General features: G+C 29.1%; 2 protein-coding genes across 2 annotated transcripts; both read right to left on the minus strand.

Moving 5' to 3' along the window:
• Positions 1-4,708: 4,708 nt before the first annotated feature.
• On the minus strand, positions 4,709-5,670 carry Bm2084 (Uncharacterized protein; the record flags this gene model as incomplete). The annotated part of the gene is made up of 3 exons (XM_001900012.2): positions 4,709-4,750; positions 5,024-5,138; positions 5,489-5,670. 3 exons carry the CDS (start codon positions 5,668-5,670, stop codon positions 4,709-4,711), a joined length of 339 nt encoding a protein of 112 aa, XP_001900047.1.
• Positions 5,671-9,460: 3,790 nt separating this feature from the next.
• Bm5603 (Uncharacterized protein) lies at positions 9,461-11,051 on the minus strand (the record flags this gene model as incomplete). Its single annotated transcript, XM_043078698.1, has 4 exons — positions 9,461-9,625; positions 9,767-9,883; positions 10,739-10,875; positions 10,994-11,051. The coding sequence occupies 4 exons, from the start codon at positions 11,049-11,051 to the stop codon at positions 9,461-9,463; spliced, it is 477 nt and encodes a 158-aa protein (XP_042934632.1).
• Between the last annotated feature and the right edge of the window lie 9,408 nt (positions 11,052-20,459).

Here is a 20,459-nt window from a genome sequence, read left to right on the forward strand (position 1 = left end):
ATATATGAGAAAATTTAACTCTATGAATTCTAAATCTCTCTTTTCTTGAAGTTCTTAAACAATGAGACAACAACCAAAACAGCATCTATCCTTAATGTGAACTGTCAACTTGATATTGTTGCATGCATTTATTAATATCATGACAAATATTCTATTGCGTAATGTCAGATAAGGTTTTAAATGATACCTATACTGCAGACCAATTTTGCATTTTGAGTTTATTGTAAATGAATCAAAATTAAAAATGAATATAGAAACCTTTTTTAACAAGATCAAGCGACGACCCATTATCCCGAAAACTACTGTTGATTCTTAAATCTGTGGACTGAAGATGAGGTAAAAATAACACTAACAGTACAGCTTCCTAACTTTTCCACTTAGCTGTTGCAAATTTCATCTAAAGAAATGAAATGAATTAAGACAAAAATGTCGTCCAACAATCCTGTTAATAACCTTTTGAGCCACTCTGAAGTAGTAAATTTACTATTCACCCATTTATCACATCAAAGTACATCCTTCTTCATTGATATAGATATATTGTTTGCTTGAATGCAATCATTTGCCAAGGACATATCCCGCGCAGTTATAATGTATCATTTTGATAGGGCTATTTCAATGAGACATATTAATGCATGCGATCAAAAGGGAACATAATGATGAAGGTGCACATCCACATGTAAACATATTCTTAGTGACCTTGAAGAATGATAAACAGAGAATACTAATCAGCCTTATTTCTTAATATTCACATCTCAATCACCAGGCGGTGATTCTGAATCTACTGCCTCTCCATACTGTCGCAGCTAGTCTTCGAGGACTCGAAGATACATTTTTCAAAAGAATCAGAATATTCAGAATACTTTCTTTCCCAATTAACTTATCATATAAATTGAAAATCAATTAGAACAATTCAGATCGTTATCAAATCCTCATTTCCCATACAGTACTAGTTAAAATCATAAAGGCAAATGGAAACACTTATCGCACAAGAAAGTTAGAAACCAGATTTATCATTACTAGAAACTAAAATTGAAAAAAGTCTTCGTTTTTTTTGTTTTGTGTTCTTTTTTTTAAAAAGTCACCGCACTTCTCTTCGTTTTTTTTATAATGAAAATCCGATAAAAAAATGAAACACTGACATTATTTTTTCTGGCAGAATATAATTCGAAATGTCGTTGAGAAATTTTTTATATTATTTTCGAGATTGATATAAATAAAAAGTTCGTGTTCTATTCAAAAATCACAATGTCCATTCTAAGTTTGTTGAACATATTCAAATAATGATAACCTCAAGCGAAGTATCGGAAACAACTCAGAAGTGAAGGAATAAATAATAGCTATATTTGTCTCGAGATAATGAGTACTGTATTAGTAAGAAGTATATATAATTATATGATGCGAAATTATTTCTAGTTAAAATTTGTGAAAGCAAAAATGTTGTTCATTATTGTATGAACACATTCACGGAATATACAACATGTGTAACATGTATTTTTGAAAAACTGATTTTTTCTTCTTTGTCAAGATAAGTGAACAGAATTACACCAGACTTCATGACGATACCCCGGATGGTACAGAATAAATTAGCACTATAATTTTGAATTATAATTTGTTGTTGCTATGAATATTCGCTAAAAAGCTAACACTCAATCAATAAACAATGAGTTCTTATATGAACCTTTTCGCCTAAAATTTGATAACATTGTCATCCATTCGATGTACAAAATAAGAATAAGATTAACAAACAAATACGTAAGCATACAATATTACTGTTGTTGATAAATCATAGTGAATGCTTATTCACTGAAATTTCTCTTTGAGATAGGCTAGCTTAGCTACATTATTTGAAATGTTGATCCAGCCTAGCAATTCGTCCACCCTCTTCTAAACACAGAACCACAACAATTCATTGTAATTAAATGCAAATTACCAAACAATACCTCACCACGCCTCATTTTCACGCAGCCCGTATGAAACAGCTAATGGATCTGTGAAGTGCTGAACTATGATGAAATGTTCGCTTATTTTTGAAAGAGAGAAAGGGAAAGAAGTAATTATAAGTTAAGTAAAGTATATGCATACAGATGTATTTTATAAACTCAAATACAAATAAGAGCGCAGATTGGAAAGAACGAATGTTTAGCATTGTGCCTGCATCTTTCCATGTTGATACAAAAAGCTGAGTCATGCATTCAATGCAGAAAGTTCATCATTAAGTGGGTTGCATGGATTGGATTGGAATGACCTCTCTGATAAAATTACTTTTCCTTACCATAAAAAACATTTAGGAAAAAAATGACACACTGAACTGCTATCTGCTTTAGTAACAACTGCAACTGATATGACGACAACATGTGAAAACAGTAAGTGATAATATGATTATGGCATAAAATGATACATCAGAATGCATCAGCAATGATTTGAAAATAAAAACTGATAGAAATGTTTGTAGGAAATACGATTTCTTGTATCAGTTCAATCCCAACTTCACGTTGTCTGGTGAATTTATTGCAATTCAACTGTACTATAAGGATAACTAACTATGTTTGCTTATCACTAATCTACGTAAAACACATTATAGAAATCATTTAACTCTTTTTTTGAAATTTTATTGCCATCAGCTGCTCTTAGAATTTTTGAGATATTTATTTCTCAACGTCTCGAGAATCATCTATTTTTTCCAAAATCATTTCCATTTTGATTGACGATTGATTTTGATATTAGTTGCATTTACTCATTTAATTCTTCTCATAATTTCGAGTGATATTGCTAGCAAAGTCTCACCTCAACAATTTTTCCTCTGACAAAAACAAATTGGCATAGTTGAGTTCTTTGCAGAAGATGGGAGTATGGTACAATTTTTTTAAATTGTTGATTTATAACAAGTAACAATTGCTGTAGAACTAAATGCACTTCACTTTCGACTTTTGATTTTATTGTTTAAAATTTACATAGATATCAGTTAAAATGATCTGTGGCTGTATATCCAGTTTATATAGTTCTAGAGGTAGATTGATAAGAATGTAATTGGATAGAGCTGAAAATGAGGAATATCACCATGCCAATTCCGCTTAAGCGACTGACGCATGTGGGACATTCATCTTATATAACATGCTTAAAAGACATTCGTTCTGATATATCCAAAATGTCTCATTCTTCTCATTTCTATTTTAATGGAACTGCAAAGTTTTTCTTTGTGCTAGCATCAAATTGATTTATAAGTCGAGTCTTGAAATGATGATTTGATATCACTATGCAAAATATGCCAGTGAATCTTTACATTGCAGAAGAAAGGACATGTGCACCTGTTGAGGAGACAGTGATAGAATGCTAACATTGATCAATAATCGACTTTACAAACTATGTAGTTAAAAGAAGCTTAAAAAGACAAAATTTGAAGTGAGTAATTGGCATTTGAAAGTATTAACATGAGAAAAGCCTACTAAGGTAAGTATGGAAGTAAGTGGAAGTTCAAAATCTTCTGGAGATAGAAGTCTAGTCCAATCAGTAGTGTGAACTAGATGGCCATGTAGAAGTTGACAGTTTTGGGTTGAACAGGTTTATATCATGGAATGGTGATAAGAAAAGCAGTATCAGAATCATATTTAGTGACTACGCTGAATTTGTCAACCCAACTATTTTGAAATAGAAATACAACAGAATCAAAAGTTTCAACATGCTCAGAACTACCAAAGGTTACAAAGATGGATATTTTATTTCGGAAGTTTTGAAAAATGATTTTATTGCAGTACAAAAAGTAAAAATACGAATTCTTCTATGCTAAAAAGATTTATAGGTAAAGGTTAAGGAAAGAAAAAGTAGAATGAAAAGCATATTCCGTGGGTAAGAAATAATATTTCAGAAATAATAGATCGATGAGATTTCCGGACGGAAGTGCAAATATTGACATAGATGAGAATATGCGATAGAAAGTAATGTTCGGAGTACAAAATGCGTAGAGAGGAGGAGCTGGAAAGGAAAGCATTTGAAGAATCGATTCAAAAAATGGAAAAAGCATTTAAGCAGCCGTAATGTTGAAATTCCTTACCGATCCATATGCATTCATTTCATTTCAACAGATATTTAATTACGGAGGACTAATTTTAATTGTTATCATATTATTTTGTTACTTTATTTAGTTGAACTGATCATACGTCAGAGCTTAATATATTTTATGGAGAAAATATGTATTATTCACTTCATTATCCTTCTCGTCTTTCTATTCTCTCCAAAATAAACTCATTATTCGCTCTCTTATACTTTCACCTAGTCGGTCATCACTTATTTCATTAGAATAATGAAATCAGTATTTTGACTTGTTCTTGAACACGCACAACTTATTTCTTTTCACACAATTTTTAAAAATTAATTGAGCCAATGATAATGTCATTATTACTATAATTTGTTTTGCTTGCAACTAATTTTTCCCGTTAAATTTATGACATGAAATAATGCTACCTTTGTTCATGCAGCCGTATAATTACATAAAAATTTAAGAATATATATACTAATTTCATAAAATATTTGAAGCTTCATAAGAAAAAAAAAAAAAAAAAAATACTTGCAACTAATGTTTTGTATCACAAAAAGTCTCATTCTAAATTAGTATTGATCCACAGAATGCATTTTAACGTTGGATAAAATCACATGAGTATTTTAAGTATTCGTAATATTATATTACAAAAGAGTTGCATTTGTAATTAAATATTCATAACCGGATGATACTGTTTGAATATCGGAGGAAACATTGCTGAAAGTGAACTAAATGCATAACTATTATTTAACGCATATAATCATGTTATGAACAATAATTTTTTTAAAGTTTTAACATCAAACAAAAAAGGAATGAACTTGAATGAGATGAATTATTAAATAAGAATGCACCCCGATTTAATGACTTCAATATTTAAAAGTCAATGGAAAGACTATCTTATTCCTCATTATCTATAACACTTTCTGTTGGACAAATCAAATTCAATTTCAGTAAAAGATAGAATGCTAAAGAAACAACAATAAGAAATACTATAGAAAGTAAATAAGCAACAACGGTAGGCTGTAGTCGGAAACAACATTCGGTATCCGTCTCACCGCAACAGGAATAATAATGAAGTGCTGAGCCCATCGGACATTGAATATACCTAAAATTAAGTTGTATTTATGCTTCTTTTTTAGTTTCATATTTCCGCTTCCGCATGAAGTTGACGAATGGAATTTGCATGATTTCTGGAGAATTTTTTACCGAAGTTTGAATGTATCTGGAAACCTCATTTAATTTGGAAATCATATTCATTAATTTAAATATTCAAAGAATTTTATACTCCTTGTTTATAACAGCAGATGATAAGTTCCTATTAACGATAATTAAGGTTATAGTTCTCCGATCAATTAAATTTTATTTTATAAGAAAGAATTAAAAAAAAATTTTTTTTGAGTGGAATCTTGGATCCTGCATTCATATTCTCTTTTAAAAAAAAGGAAGAATTGTTACTTGCTTATAGTTCGATTCCGACACCATTGCCCGTAATGTTTGTTTGCCCAGGTAGTTGGTTTTGGATACTTCTCTCGGCCATCATCAACTGGATCAGGCCAGATCTCAGTGGAAACAAGAATTTCGTTCACCAGACAACAAAATACAATTATAACAGATGAGGGACAAAACCTGAACAACATCTATAAATATATCATTAGTATTACCGCAACCTCTCAACTATGAACAGATCTAATAATAATACTAAATATTAATAATGGCGCTTGTTACAATGGCATGAAGAAAAGCTAATTCATCCATTCCGTTATAACGAATCAGCTAATTTTGTTCTTGTCAAGATAAGCTTAAAAGCCAAAAATATTGATAAAATTTAAGAGTTTTTGAAAAGACGAGAAATATGAAATTGAATTACAATGACAAAGGGATTCCAAGCAGCAGTAATTTCCATAATGTTACTGCAACAGTAAAGTAATAAAAATTTCACCTGAACTGGCATAAATTTTAAGGAGGACGTTTCGAGGGCGGGACTGTTACGAAATAGAAATGAAATACTACTTTTGATGAATTCATGAATTTTATTAGAGATCAAGCAGTGGAAGAGGTTGAAAGAGATGGTGCGCTGATGGTGGCTGGAAGAAAGAGACCGTTGGCAAATGACAATCAGCGATCGTTCTGATGAAATGAGGTGCTATTAACGGAATCGCAGAGGGAAGTGTAAAACACTAAGCGCAAAAGAAATATGGTGGCAGTGTTTTACACCTCTCCGTGGCAAAATTATTTTTTCCGTTTCTGATAAAATCTGTTTCATTTGCTCAAACAATCATTCTGCGCTTTTCAGCAAATGTTTTTTTATTGTTCATTATCAGGATATGGGCTTTTAATCATTATTAGATTTTTCATGTTGATTAAATCAATAAAATATTTGCTGCCTTCTCACTTTAATTGTTTTCTCATCTGTTTGCCTTATATGACAATTGAAGAAATTCATTCATAAGAAATTGCTTAATCATCCAGCATAGTCTTATTTGCAGCATACTAATTGGTATTTATGTCTAAAAGTTCGAGAATTTAAAAGTTATTTTCTTTACTTTATCATACAATTCTTGTAAGTTTGATTGAATCGAATCAATTAATAATAATATATCAATTCCTTCTTAACAGTTCAAGAATATAGTTGCAGAATCAGGTTCAACTGTCGTAAACGGAAAAATGTACAAGCAAACGTGTAATGGTAATTTACTGAAATCGGTTTATGCATTACTGTATACGGCGAAACAATTCTGAACAAGAAAGCATTAGCAAAATTTGACGGAGAAATTTTAGCAAATGATGTGTCCACGTCTTTAGAATAGTAGTAGTAGTAGTATTTTACTAAAAAGATGCAAGAAAACCTGTTTATGTGAAAAATGTATCGGTAGACAGCAATTCAATCATAAGAATACAAAACAAAGAATTTAGTAAAATTAGCTAAGGAATTTTTTTATTTCAAGAAAACGACAAGTCTATTTGATTTACATGTCTAATTGTATCGTTTCACTTACGGTTAAATAATGCGATCATTGCGCATTTATTTATGTTCTGTGGTTTACTACTTTATGATTAAGCAGTAGAAAGCAGTAAAGAGAGTCCATTCGAAAAAAGACAATAATATTAGATTTACGAATTAAATTTGCGGTTGCTCATATTATTGTGATTTAAATGCGACAGTCATCATTGGATGCGTTTCCGAAGAATAAGTCAACTTATTATTAAAATTATTATATTTACCGATGAAAATATTTATCAATGTTACTTTAGTTTGCATTAAATCTTTATCCGAGCACACCTTAATTTCATAATTTTTGTAACAATTTTATAAGAAAGTTTAGTGTTAACATATAATCTACTTCAAAGTAAATAAGAAGGCATTAAAGAATATGAACACACTCTTACAATAACTTATATAATTTATAACAAATAAAAAATTTTCCTAAAAACCTAAAATGTAATAGTGGTGAAGTGTTCATTTAAATCCGAAATATTGAAGAATTAATTAAAAATAAAAGTTAATATGTTTAGTATGGCTCAATGAAGAAGAGAGAAAAAAGAATAGAAAATAAATTTTTAAATCAGTTAACTCAGCTCAATCAGTTATTTAAGCAGTTATTTCAAGTCTAGTGAAGTATTTTTAAAGCTTCTACATATATGTATATCTAATATCTTGACTTAAAAAAAATGTATTTATATAAAAAGTATATATACATCATAATTTGATTCCAAAAAAAGAAAGGGAAACAAGCCTTTTATAAAATAAAGCCTGATCAATTAAAGTAAAAAGTGCTTTGCACAGTTCCAAAGTATTAGTGATCTTACTTTGCCTGTTTAATTACTAACTGCATAAGGTTAAGACACTATCTAATATCTCATAACGAACAGATAAGATAGTAAGTGTTTCCGTTTTTGCATTGGTTCCTTCAAGCCAAAAGAAAATCTTCAACATTTTTATTGTCAAACTTTTTTGCTCGCAGTTCTACAATTGATGCGCTTTTAAAATTATTTTTTATATTTAAGATATCCCTGAACAGATGCGACGTTATTCTAGATCATTTGAAATTCGCTTCTTGTTTTAAGCTTTTCTTTTCTTAATAATCTATCTTTATTGTTTATTTTACTTTATTTCAGGATAAGACAAGGATATATTATTTGTGAGGGATATGAGAGCTTTGAAGATGAAAGGCTCAATGAGTGTAGTGACCAACTGAAGGTAATTCTCGAAGCTTTTCCTTTACCAAATACATGACAAATTATCGTCAATCGTCCAACGGTCGTTTGGTAAATGAACAAAGAGTAAAAGTTCGTAAATTGATGTCCCGAGAGCTAATTGATTTAAAAGAATTGTCCCTGTGAAGTGTTCTCTCTTCTCTTGTGTCACACAATAATGAATCATTTTTCAATCAATTTGTAAAGTGAATTAATTATATATAAAAAAGAATTACAATTAGATGGGTGGATGGAAATAGCAAACTTTTATAATAAATGCCCGATGAGTTATTGTCGTTAACTTTTAATTTCCAGAAGATTCAATATGTCAAAAAAATATGTTTAAGATAACGTACAAGAGAAAGTAACATGACAGTTGATTCAATCCCAAAGTAGAGATTTTCATGGTACTAGAACAGACTCATTTCTTATTAGCAAGACTATGTTAATTTTTATCCTCTGATTAGCAAAAATTTCATAAAACTTAATTATAATGATTTAAAATGCGTCTGTCTGTATCCATAAGTAATTATAGTATTGTTGGTATTCATTGTCAAAGAACGAAGAAATGTTTTCTCTGTGTGTGATAAAATTTAAGCTATTGAAATTGAGAAATAGTAACAAACTTCGAGAAGAAACTTTCTGAAAAGAAGAGTTTTTGATATTTAATAAAAAGGGTTCACTGAAAATCGAAAAGTTTGTAAGAAGTAGGAAGATTTCAATTGTTTCAAAATATTATGTCTGCTATTCACTTTACTTTTTCAGTTCTGAATTTTCATTTTTAATTAAAGCTGGAATTTTATCGCTCTTCAAAAACTGAATGCCTTTTCAACTCTTTACCAAAATGTTTTGAGAAAAGATCTAACAAAGTAGTTTTTTCTCAGATATTTCAGACTATGACCACAGAATGGAAAAAAAAAATTGTTACAATGATTATTAAATATTCTTATTCCCGAAAACACTTCCACCAAAACTTTACAGTATTGCATTAAATTTCAGGAAAATTTCCATTTTATATCTAACCATTAACAACACAATCAAATTTATAACTCTAGCAAAAAAAAAAAAAAAAAATATTTTTTTTCTTGCAAATGAAAATTCATGCAAAATCTTGCAAGCCGTTAAACACTTAGATCTAAATAAGATTAAAGGTCGAAATTTAGCGTTACTTGAGAGTATTTCAATGAACAAACCTAAAACATAAGAATTGTATACAATCTCGATAGAATGCACTCAATAAGCTCGAACTCTGGCAGCTAAATGCTTAAAGATCACATTGTCGTCAGGGAATTGTTTCTCAAAAGGATCCTCGAATTTACATCCAATTTCAAATGCTTTCGGACTATTAAGGCATTTTCCTGATCGCCATAAGTACCAATCGCCGTCTTTCTGAGTGAGCTGTAAGTAGAGCGAGAATCAGTAATGGTTGTCATATAAGAAATGTATAATTTGAGGGAAGGGGAATACTTGGGGATCATTTACAGTTATTCTTAAATGTGAATTTTAATACTTTAAATGAGAAAGGCTAGCAAAATTTACTCCGTATGAAATGAATTTGAAGCAGTTTTTGTCGCTCAACGACTTTGAATGAAACACCAAATGAGCGTTTGGACAAACAATGGCGCAGAAAACTTTTGCATTTTCACCTGAACCTTCCTGTAAAAAAACGAATTTACACAAAACATAGAGAGATAAGTTTACAGAATCACTGTTTACTCTTTTATTCTTAATTCAATGCTTAAATCATTTTCATCTGCTAATTTACCTGCGAGCTAAAGCAATTTCTTGATCATTAATTTGCTAGATCAATGGTGGATTATTTTGAAACACTAAGAATTATTATGCTTTTTGAATTTATTTTACAGAAAATCCGCTACTTCCAGTTTAGAAACTGTGTTTTTGTTAAAATCAAATTGAAAAAAAAAATCAGCAAATGTTTTTTTTTTTTTTTTTTTCTTTTTTTTCCTTCCATTACACAAAAACATAAGATGAAACGACCAGAGTAAAGTTCAACTTCACTGTTCTAATTCTTAATGCACAGTTCTTCCATCTTAATTTGATTTCACAATAATTTGATTCAGTTCACAACAAGCAGTTTTATTTTGAACATTCTTGACATCGAAAATTTCATTTGCTGTTAAGAAAAAATGTGATGAGACACTCTTTGACATCTGCTAAAAGTGTGTTAATTGTTCAGCTATAAATTAATACCGTAATGTGACGCTTTTGACTTTTATTAAAATGCCCTCATCTATCATCAAGAATATTGTTGTTGAAACGGCTTAAATTGACCGAATTTAGTAGTGAATGTAATTACAAAAATCTGGAGTAGTTTGTTTGGATTCTAAAAAGGATTTCAAGTCATTAGGCAAGATTGAATTTCTATTCTAGATCGCTAGTGACATAACCACTGGTTTCACTTCAGCACATTGAATTGCAAGGTAACTTTACAGAGATTGCTTATGAAGGCACAAACAAATTTCATTTTTGAAGAAAATAAAACGCGCTAACTGTGTAGCAGCCGGAACCTTCCGGAGCATTTCTACCCGTTTCAAATTCTTCATTTTTCAAAACCAAATGACAGCCAATTTTGCCTGATGAGCCATCCGTTCTTTTGTCACTCTCTGTACAATCCAGTATTCGATACTCTATAATAATTAAAATTTTCATAGATTCTGAGTGCATTGGTAAATCCGAGTAGTGTTAGAAAACAAAAAAATAAACAAACAAACAAAAAAAAAAAAAACAGAGAAGACGAAAACGTACGGTGAAATGCAGTGGTAAATCCGAGTAGTGTAGAAAGAGTAAGAATTTTGTGGAACATTTTTGCTCTATTTACAACAGTCCTGAGAGTTCTCAAGATCGTATAGTTAAGGAAGAAGTCACTATTTATAGGAATCTGTTAAATATGATTAATTGTTAGAAGATACAAATTTTAATGGTATGCGAATGACTGATGGTAACCAGTCCTATTTCTAAATCCTTATTTTGGATATTTGCTATTCTCGAAAACAGGGTGAGATTTATTGTCCCTTTATCGATAACGAAAATCCTTTTCTTTCGTATCTCTTTTATTTATCAACAACTTGTTTCTCGTGTCCGGTACGCATAACTATCATCATCACACAATTAACAAATAAATTGATCAGTATGGTATAAAATATCACACAAATGCAATTTTCTCGTATTATAACCTTAAAAAAAGGAAAATCATTGTTTATCGCGAAGAATCTAAAATTTGTAGGATTAAATTGGGATTAAAACGAATACAGGAACTGCGACTATTTTGCATTAATATGAAAGAGAACAGAAGTGGATGATAGAATTAAAATATTATTTTAAAATATTGATCAAATTTCAATTTTTGATATTCTAATTAATGATTTTCATAATATTCAAAAATTTTTTTGAACAATGGATTCATGCAAACGTTCTAGATTAACGCTATCATCATAATCTTTTTTAAGATGTTAGGGCATTGCCGCACTATTCGACATGAAATTATTCTTCGAAAAAAAAACGGAGGTTTTCGAAGACAAAAAAGTAATAATACATAAATTTAAAACTTATTAGTCACAAAAATTTCAAATTTTTTCTGAATCAAGCGATGTAATAAACTTGATAGCACAAGTGACATTGTAATGATAAGTTATGTATGACTATGGTAAACAAGTTCAATTAATAAACCTTTATTTAATGAATAATTGAAGTCATTGGCGCTTCCTTAGCAAAACAAGTAATATATCTACTGCTAAGACTCATCGATTTATGTTCACACCGGCTGTTTGAAGTTTCAAGATTTTATCACAGACTAGACTATCAGCATGTGGGTAATTGTTATCATTATGCAGACCAGACTATCAGCAATGGGTAACTGTTACGCATTCTTCCCAGCAACCACAAATTTTGTTTCATATTTTAACTTTGGTGCACTTTATTTTAAAAATTTCGGTCATCTGGAACCATATAATTAGACTAAACTGATTAACGATTCAAACGATAATATTTTTGTATATTCTTTTAGCGTTCAGTTAAAATTTCACCCGTTTCGAAATAACTTACATTACATTATAAAAATGCACGGGCAGACATTCTAATTTCATTCTGATTTAACAAAGCAATTCCAAAAAATGTTTAAAATTTGTTTACTTTTCATAGAATTCCCGTCACATTTTTATGATACATGTACTCGAGATTTGATACAGGTACTCGAGATTTGGGTATCTTCACATCGAATTCCTTTCCTTGCAAAACTGTTTTCATCTCTCTATTTTTCCATCAACTAAATAAATAAAAAAAATCTTTTTAGAAAAGATTGTGCATCATATGTTCTTCTAAGAGATCAAAAAAATCTTTTTAGAAAAGATTGTGCATCATATGTTCTTCTAAGAGATCAAAAAAATCTTTTTAGAAAAGATTGTGCATCATATGTTCTTCTAAGAGATGTTCTTCTAAGAGAAATCACAGATAGTGAATTTGTTTCTATAAACATCACAATTTACAACTATTAATTAAACTCCATCATTTAGAAAGCTTATCTTTGAGACAAATTATTTTGTAATAAATGATGAATCTATCTTAATTGAAAGCTTGAAAAGTATGTGCGAAAGGATAAAATGAAGAGTAGTGGGTACATTGTGTACCAAATTCAATGAAACATCGACAACCGGAAATGGAGAGAAACACTGGAAAATAATGTTCAAGTTCTGAATTACTAATTAAAGGATAATCAGTCAACTAAGATGCAGGAAAGTAACACGGAAGGGAATAGGTAGTTATTTCTAGCCTGTATTCATGATAAGTGAAATAAAATAAAAGCAGAGCACATTCAAGTCATTTTTTAAATTTCTTTTTTGATATTATGTAAATACTAAATACTAAATAAATACAGCTCTTACATTCCGGTAGAAAGAATTCCTGTCATAGCTAATATTAAAAAGGTCAATAGAGAAAGCAAAGAACAGTGAGGGACGACGGAAAATCGAGAAAAGACTAAATGAAAGCAAATAATCGGATAATAAAGAAAGGGCGATTAAAACAATTATTTTTATCAGGTTTCAGGTTTGAATTTCTTGAACCGTTAGCGTAATGAAAAAGAATTGAATGATGCAAAAGTCAAGGTTAGCTATTTGATGGGAAAATAGTGAATGTATTTCTTTACTTTGATTATGCAAATTTCATTGGTAACCTATTTTCGTCCAATATTTCATTTCCGTTTCCTTTTTCAACTTGGATTTTTTACCGCTCTTTTTTATCTATTTATTCTTTGGTGGAATATTTATCATTTGTTGCTGCTTTCAATGACAATTTAATTATTCTTTTGATTTAAATATTAATTGTTTAAAAATTTCTTTATGATAAAAGTAAAAAAATTGACATACATGAACAACATATTATGTTATATAATTATCCTTCATATATCACAAATAAGTCATCAATGTGAAACGATGTAAGTACAGTTTAAGGAGGCTGGCAGTTGCAGTGTTAGAATGTTCTATAATTAACTAAGTTAATTAACTTGGTACCGCCTGTATGTTATCTGTAGGTCTTAGTTTTTCGAAATAGACTCATTAGTAGACCATAAAATGAAGCCATTTAGGAAGCACATGCTAAAAGTATGAATTTAACTTGTTTTTAACAATATAATCTTCCCATATAAACAAAAAGAAAAAAAAAAAAACCATTCAGGTAAAACGTTATGACGATGAAGATTAAGATGTCAAAAAGAGCAAAGAAATGTCATCAAGGAAAAAGATGACAAGAAAGAAATAAGTGTCCAGAAAATGAAAAAGTATTAAGTGTCAAGAGAATTTAAAACGAAACTATAATGAAGATGGCAAAAATCAGAAATAAGTATCGGTTATGGATGATACTTATTGATGATATAAGTTATTGTTGAACGGTTAAATAGTAATGAAATATGCAAACAATATTGCATCTGTTCTTCCTTCATGAAAAGACGAAAGGATGTCTCATTCGGCGCAATTGTGACGCAAGTGAACGATCGAATTTAGCCAATACGTAATTGATGAAGAATTCAGATTTTTCTAATGTTTATAAGCAATTAGTTTCTCTTAATTACTTTAGATCTTTTCTTTAGTCTTTTCTCCGCCCATATATACTATTACGATTGAATTTCGCATCACGTTAAAATGTCATAAGAACTGGATCACTGATATGTTTTACGGAAACATGTCTTTTGATCATTTTCTCTTAATTGCATCATCATATCCTCTGAAATCTTTAGCGCAGTCGGATGGTAACAACAATGTTTGAAGGCATTAGATCTGTTTAGTTAACTTAACTTTCATCTGAACATGTATTCACTTTGCTGATTCAATCAAATGACAAATAATTTTTTTAATCTGTTGAGGAACTATTATGTGTTTCTTTACGTCTACAGTAACGAATGAGAATCACGTAAAGATGTATAGAAATCCAAGGCCGATTAAAATGAATATGAAAAGAATGTTATTTTTAGAAAATAATTATTATTTAGGAACAGATAATTATTTAAAAACGTTGCATTTGTTCCATATTTAAACTTCCTTTCTTTTTTCTCTTCTAGTAATTCCAACATTTAAATATTAGGTTTCATGAGGAGAGAGGAACAAAACAATAGAAGAAAATTCAAGCAAAATTAAAATCCATAGAATGTTTGGTTCAACTAATCGCTTTGCGGATTTTGCAGGAAAATAAGTGCAGTAGTTCTGGCATAACTGATTAACCTTAATCAACTATTTTCCGCATTTTCTGAGAAATTGTTCAGAAAAAATTTTTAATTTATATTTCCTGAATTAAAATTGAGACTTAAAATTAATGCATCTCAGTTTCAAAATTTTATTTTTTAAATTTATGCATGATTTATTTCTATATGGACTGATGAACTCATATTTGAAAATTAAAATAAATATTACGTTCTTAATGAAAGCGATTCATTCTACTATCTCAAATATTATTTTTATAATTTTTAAAAAGGTTGTAAAACCTGGAGTTTATTTGAAAAATTTAGATTGAGAAGTAACAAGTGAATAGAGCTTGATTAATCGATCAAATACTGGAATAATTAATTCATTCAATGAACTTAAAACTTAAGTCGGTGCATCTGACTTAATTATATTCTCGAGATGATTGATATTAATATTTAATTAGTTCATAATAAGTTTTGTGTTGTTTCTTTCATATTCCTAATTACTTTCCAGAAAAACTTCTTTTCCGATTATTTTATGCATCAAATTTTGTGCAAAGAAAATTGATATTGGAAGTAATGCAAATGGTTTTAAATCTTTGCTAATAAACACTTTTTATTATGGTTTGTTTCAGTGCTGATCTATTGACTTTTTATCATTCTCAAGAAAATGAAGAAGTTTAATGCGAAGGTCTTTTTTGAAATGATCGAGAGATCAAATAAATTTTAATGGGCTTTTTTAGTGTAAAATGATTCACCTAAAGCTTACAATAGGAATTTAATTTGCCCTGGTCACTAGGGTATGAATTCAGATAATTAAATAAAAGAAATATTTTTTAATAATAAATGAAAAATATTTTGCAAATTTTAATGATTTAATAGGTGTATACTTGATTTTTTATAATATTTCAAGGTCTTTAGGAATTTTTTATGATTGTCTTCTTTTCAACTTCTCAAAGTAGTCCACAACAGATTCATGTCTGGCATATTATTTTGGATCGGATTCTTTCGTCAATTTTCGTTTGCAAGGAAATAATTAATATCACAAAATTGTGAATTAACGAATTTTCTTAGTGATAAAAGAGATAAAAATTAAAGTTTGCAATCCCAATTCATTTCACATTTTCATAACCAGATTGGCACTTTCAAATTACATATCAAATAAATTCCCATGTTTTAAAATCTTCCATCCTTAATTGTGAAACGAATTATTTTCTTTCTGCAATTGGTATTTTCTATTTTCCAAATATATTCATACAGACAGGTAACATCAATGATGAAGCATTGAAAATGAATTCATTCATTAAAGACCAAAGTTGTCACTTTTGTTTTTCAATGCTTTGTCTATCAAACGTATAATATTTGCCTTTTCCATTTGATTGATGAATCTCAATGGACGAATGATGAATACACTATTTATTCAGATTTCAAAAATGACACATTTTTTCCCTTTAATATCCCCTCTCTCCTCAATATATTTATTAGCTGAAAATTTTTTATTAATATTAATTTCTTGTGCTAATAATTATTGCAGCAAAATGTTGGTTTTTCGTTTAAGAAAATGAAATGCGTTATAAAAGTTTTCGGGAATATCGATTATCACTTCCTGAACTAAGACATTATCATTACTAAAACAAGCAGACCTTTCAAAATATGTATGCATTCACATATAAGAGGTTAAAATGATTTGTATTTCTAATCAGAATCTCAGTCCATCTCAGAGTAAAGTATGCCTTTAATAAAATAAGTTTGTTGTTCTAAAATCATTTTAGGTTGCTTTTTCGAAGTGAGAAATTTAATTTGGCACTATGAAAAGTCATAATTTTCGAATAGTTAATAATTTTGCACTAGCGATCTTTAGAGAGATTTTTTTTCTGTTAAATAAAAAAACTATTCTCGAAGAAAAGAGTGGTTGAAAGAAAGAAAAGACCAGTAGCGCACTTTTAAGCTTTTCACTTTTTCACGGCTTGTCGCAATAAAGCAGTATAACTCTCGTTACTTTGTCATCAGAGTTATTATTGCATGAAATCACTACTTTTTTTCCCATTCCGCTCAAATTACTTCATTCATCAACAACATCACCAATTGCTCATTATTATTCAAATTAATAATAAGTGAGATTTCTCTGTATAATTTCATTTGCATTGAAATTTCTAAAATTTATTTCCTATTTTTCGATTTATCATCACTGGAAAACGTCTCATTCAAATTTCTTCAAAAAACAAAATGAAACGAAGAGAAAACTTGCAGGCAAAAAAAGTATTAATAAATGGAGCAATTTTTTGGGATTTAAGAACTATTCTTTAATGTTTACAAAAAATTCACTAAGCTAACTTCAATTCCATTTGTTTCATCTTTGAGTTGAAAAAAATTCATTTTTTTCTTGCTTTTCAATAAAACAATCTTCTAAGCAGTTCAAAGCTGGCTATGAATAAAATCAAAATGCGATATGAAAAAATAATTGTGGCTTTGCATGAGTGTGACATAAAGTGTGACAATTAGATTTCCATTCAATCTTCTTTATACGATTGGAATTATTTCTTACTCATTTATCAGTTAATTTTCTAATTTTCAGTTATAGTAATTTGTTTTTTCTTTGAAAAACTAAATATGCATCTTTACTAATAGATTTCATCTTTATTAAGGAAAAATATAATGTTTGCACTTGAAAATTCTTTCTTTCAATTTTGTTATAAATTTAATTTAAAAGAAACATTGAAAATTTTAAATTTTATCATTGGAATTATTAGTTGATGGCTAAATGTTGCTACGTTTAATATTAATAAACTGGTAGTAAAGATAAGCTTTGATTTGATCTTTTCATAACTAACTTATTTATGCTAGATATAATTAAACTGTAATTGCATCATTAAATGAAATTTCCTTACGGATGATAATAATTTTTATAATTTGAATAAAAAGAGCTCATTTCATTCGTCCTTTACATTTATTTCAGTGTTAAAACTTTACTCAAGAAGTCATTCTGTGGTATATCATATTTTATAATATCAAATATTTCAGATTTATAAATTCTTTTGTTGCTTGTGACTTTTTCTTTGTCAATCCGTGTCGTTTTCTATCGAATCATCAATTTATTCTATTTTCAGATATAAATAATAACTATTCAAATTGTTTGTTTCTTCTTTAATATTTTTTATTTGAATGGGAGAAACGTCGTTCATATGGAACTTGCATAGATGAGGCCTAAGAAAAAGGGATTGTAAGCATTTGCCGTCGTAAATTTGATAAACGAAGATGACAAAAATACTCCATGGCAGCAAATTTTAAATTATCCTTTAATTAATAATTTTTTTTGCCAAATTACCTTTAGGCTTCTTTTCAATTATTTGGCTCTACTTCCAATAATGCTTCCAATAATCCAGCAGTTATTTAGCATACTTTTGCAGTATCACTTACTGTAGAAACTTTTCTTCAATTTTTGCTCGAATTAAGCAGTAATCACTGTATATCGAATTAATTATTATACATCAGATTATATGTCAACTTGATCATTTTGATTTCAAAAGTAACTTATCACTTCAATTTTCAATTCTTCAATCACTATACGAAAAAAAAATGAGTAAATGTAAATGTATACAAATTTGTCATATTTGTGATTTTTAGTTAATTTGTTGAAAAATTCAGGTGCGGGAAATTACGAACAAATTGTGTTCTTAACCTAGTGTCTTGTATTACAAAAGGTGGTAGTACATGAAAGCTTTTAAAACATAAAAACTAGAAATGATAAAATCGAAACATAACCGATTTAAGCTGATAACACTTAAATACCTGCAGAATGGAGAAATAAAAAAAATTGGTTTTTTATTAAAATTTTCTGTTATATATTTTATTATTTCGAATTTTTTCTTGTCTTTGAGCAGCTGAAAAATAATTTTTTCTCAATACTTGTCAAATGCAAATTGTTTGCTTAGAAATATTCTTATAATGGCACTTCTGCCTAAAAAAATTAATATAATGATCACTCGTTTGTGTTTTTCCGATAATTTTTTCTTCCCATTGAAAGATGGAATATGCCTAAGTCAATATTCTTTAGCTTTGAGGTGTCTTCCTTTATCGTCCCAATCCTCCAAATTTATAACGCCTTTTTTCAGTCTGACCAAAAATCCAAAGAGGATATAGAAATAGACCAATTCATAAGTACAGGCTTGCAGCAAATGCTTAAATATAGCCAAGCATCCTAATAAGCTGTTTAATTAAATTTTGTGAAAGTTGCAGCTTACTAAGTCCTTTCTTATATGAAAAGCATACAAAGTGTTAATAAATTAACAATACTGAAAAAAAAAGAACACTTGAAAATTCCTTTTTTTCTGTTTCTGTTTTTTAAAACAAAAAGCAAAAATTCAATCTTTCTATTTTCTGTTGAAAGCAAAAGTTGAAAGAATGTTTTGCAACGGAACATTTCTATAATTTATTTATTTCTTATGGTATCGACAACGTTTTTGACAACAATTTGCTCGGACACAGTTACACTACGAATTGACTGGAAGGAGTGCAGTACACATACATGGCTGTAGTAAGTGATATTATTGTTATGTGAAGGTGGCATGGTGAAAAAAATGAGTAATGTGAACAAAGCGAATGAAATAGATGTATTTGTGGAAGTGTGGAAATGTCGTGTAGCATTGTCGGCATACAGTGTCATCAATTAGTGTCACCACTTCACAGATAGATCAGCGAATCTGCACTAGGGCCATTATCCATGATGTACTGTACTCTCTTTTACTGACTAATTTTAATTTATGCCAGCTATGCAAAAATTGTAAAATCATTATTATACAAATCATCGAACTATAATAAATTGAAAATTAATTTTGTTCTCACAATTTTTCGATAATTATTTTATTATAATCACTCTTTTCACATATCCAATCATTGGAATATTTATTTATCAGATATAACAAATGAACTGTTCGTAATTAATAATAATCGTCAGATATCATTTCAGTATTTCGAACATTGTGACACATCTTCCAGGATATGATATTGTGAAACTTTCTCATTTTGCAATATCAGAGAAATAAGAAATAAAAAGCAAAATAAATCATTGAGACATAATTCGTAATTTGCAAACTTATAGCTCAAAGTCAAATAAGTATTAATATCAATTTCTTACATATTTTGCATATTTTATCATGCATGAAATTTATATGAAACGGTGAATTCGCATAATTGCAAACAGATATCACAAAATATTAATTTCTCTTTATAACATAAAAAACAATTATTAGCATGGACTTCATTCATGTGGAAAGTTCATAAGAAGTAATTGACTTATATATGATTAAAAGTAAAAGCAAAGAAATTCTTATTCAGTTGAAAGATTCTTTGGAAATTGATAAATAAATAAAGAGAAATATAAAATCGATGAAATATAAAAAAAAAAAAATATCATGATGAAATCGAAGGCAATATACAAATCATGAGGTCACATTAATCGCTTCATTTCATTTTCATATTTTTTTAAAAGCATTTTCCAGTCTTTTAAGATTTTGTGTTTTCGACAAAAGTCCTGCATCGAATTAT

The sequence above is a fragment of the Brugia malayi genome, assembly GCF_000002995.4.
Source record: "Brugia malayi strain FR3 genome assembly, contig: Bm_v4_Chr2_contig_001, whole genome shotgun sequence".
Taxonomy (NCBI): Eukaryota; Metazoa; Nematoda; class Chromadorea; order Rhabditida; family Onchocercidae; genus Brugia; species Brugia malayi.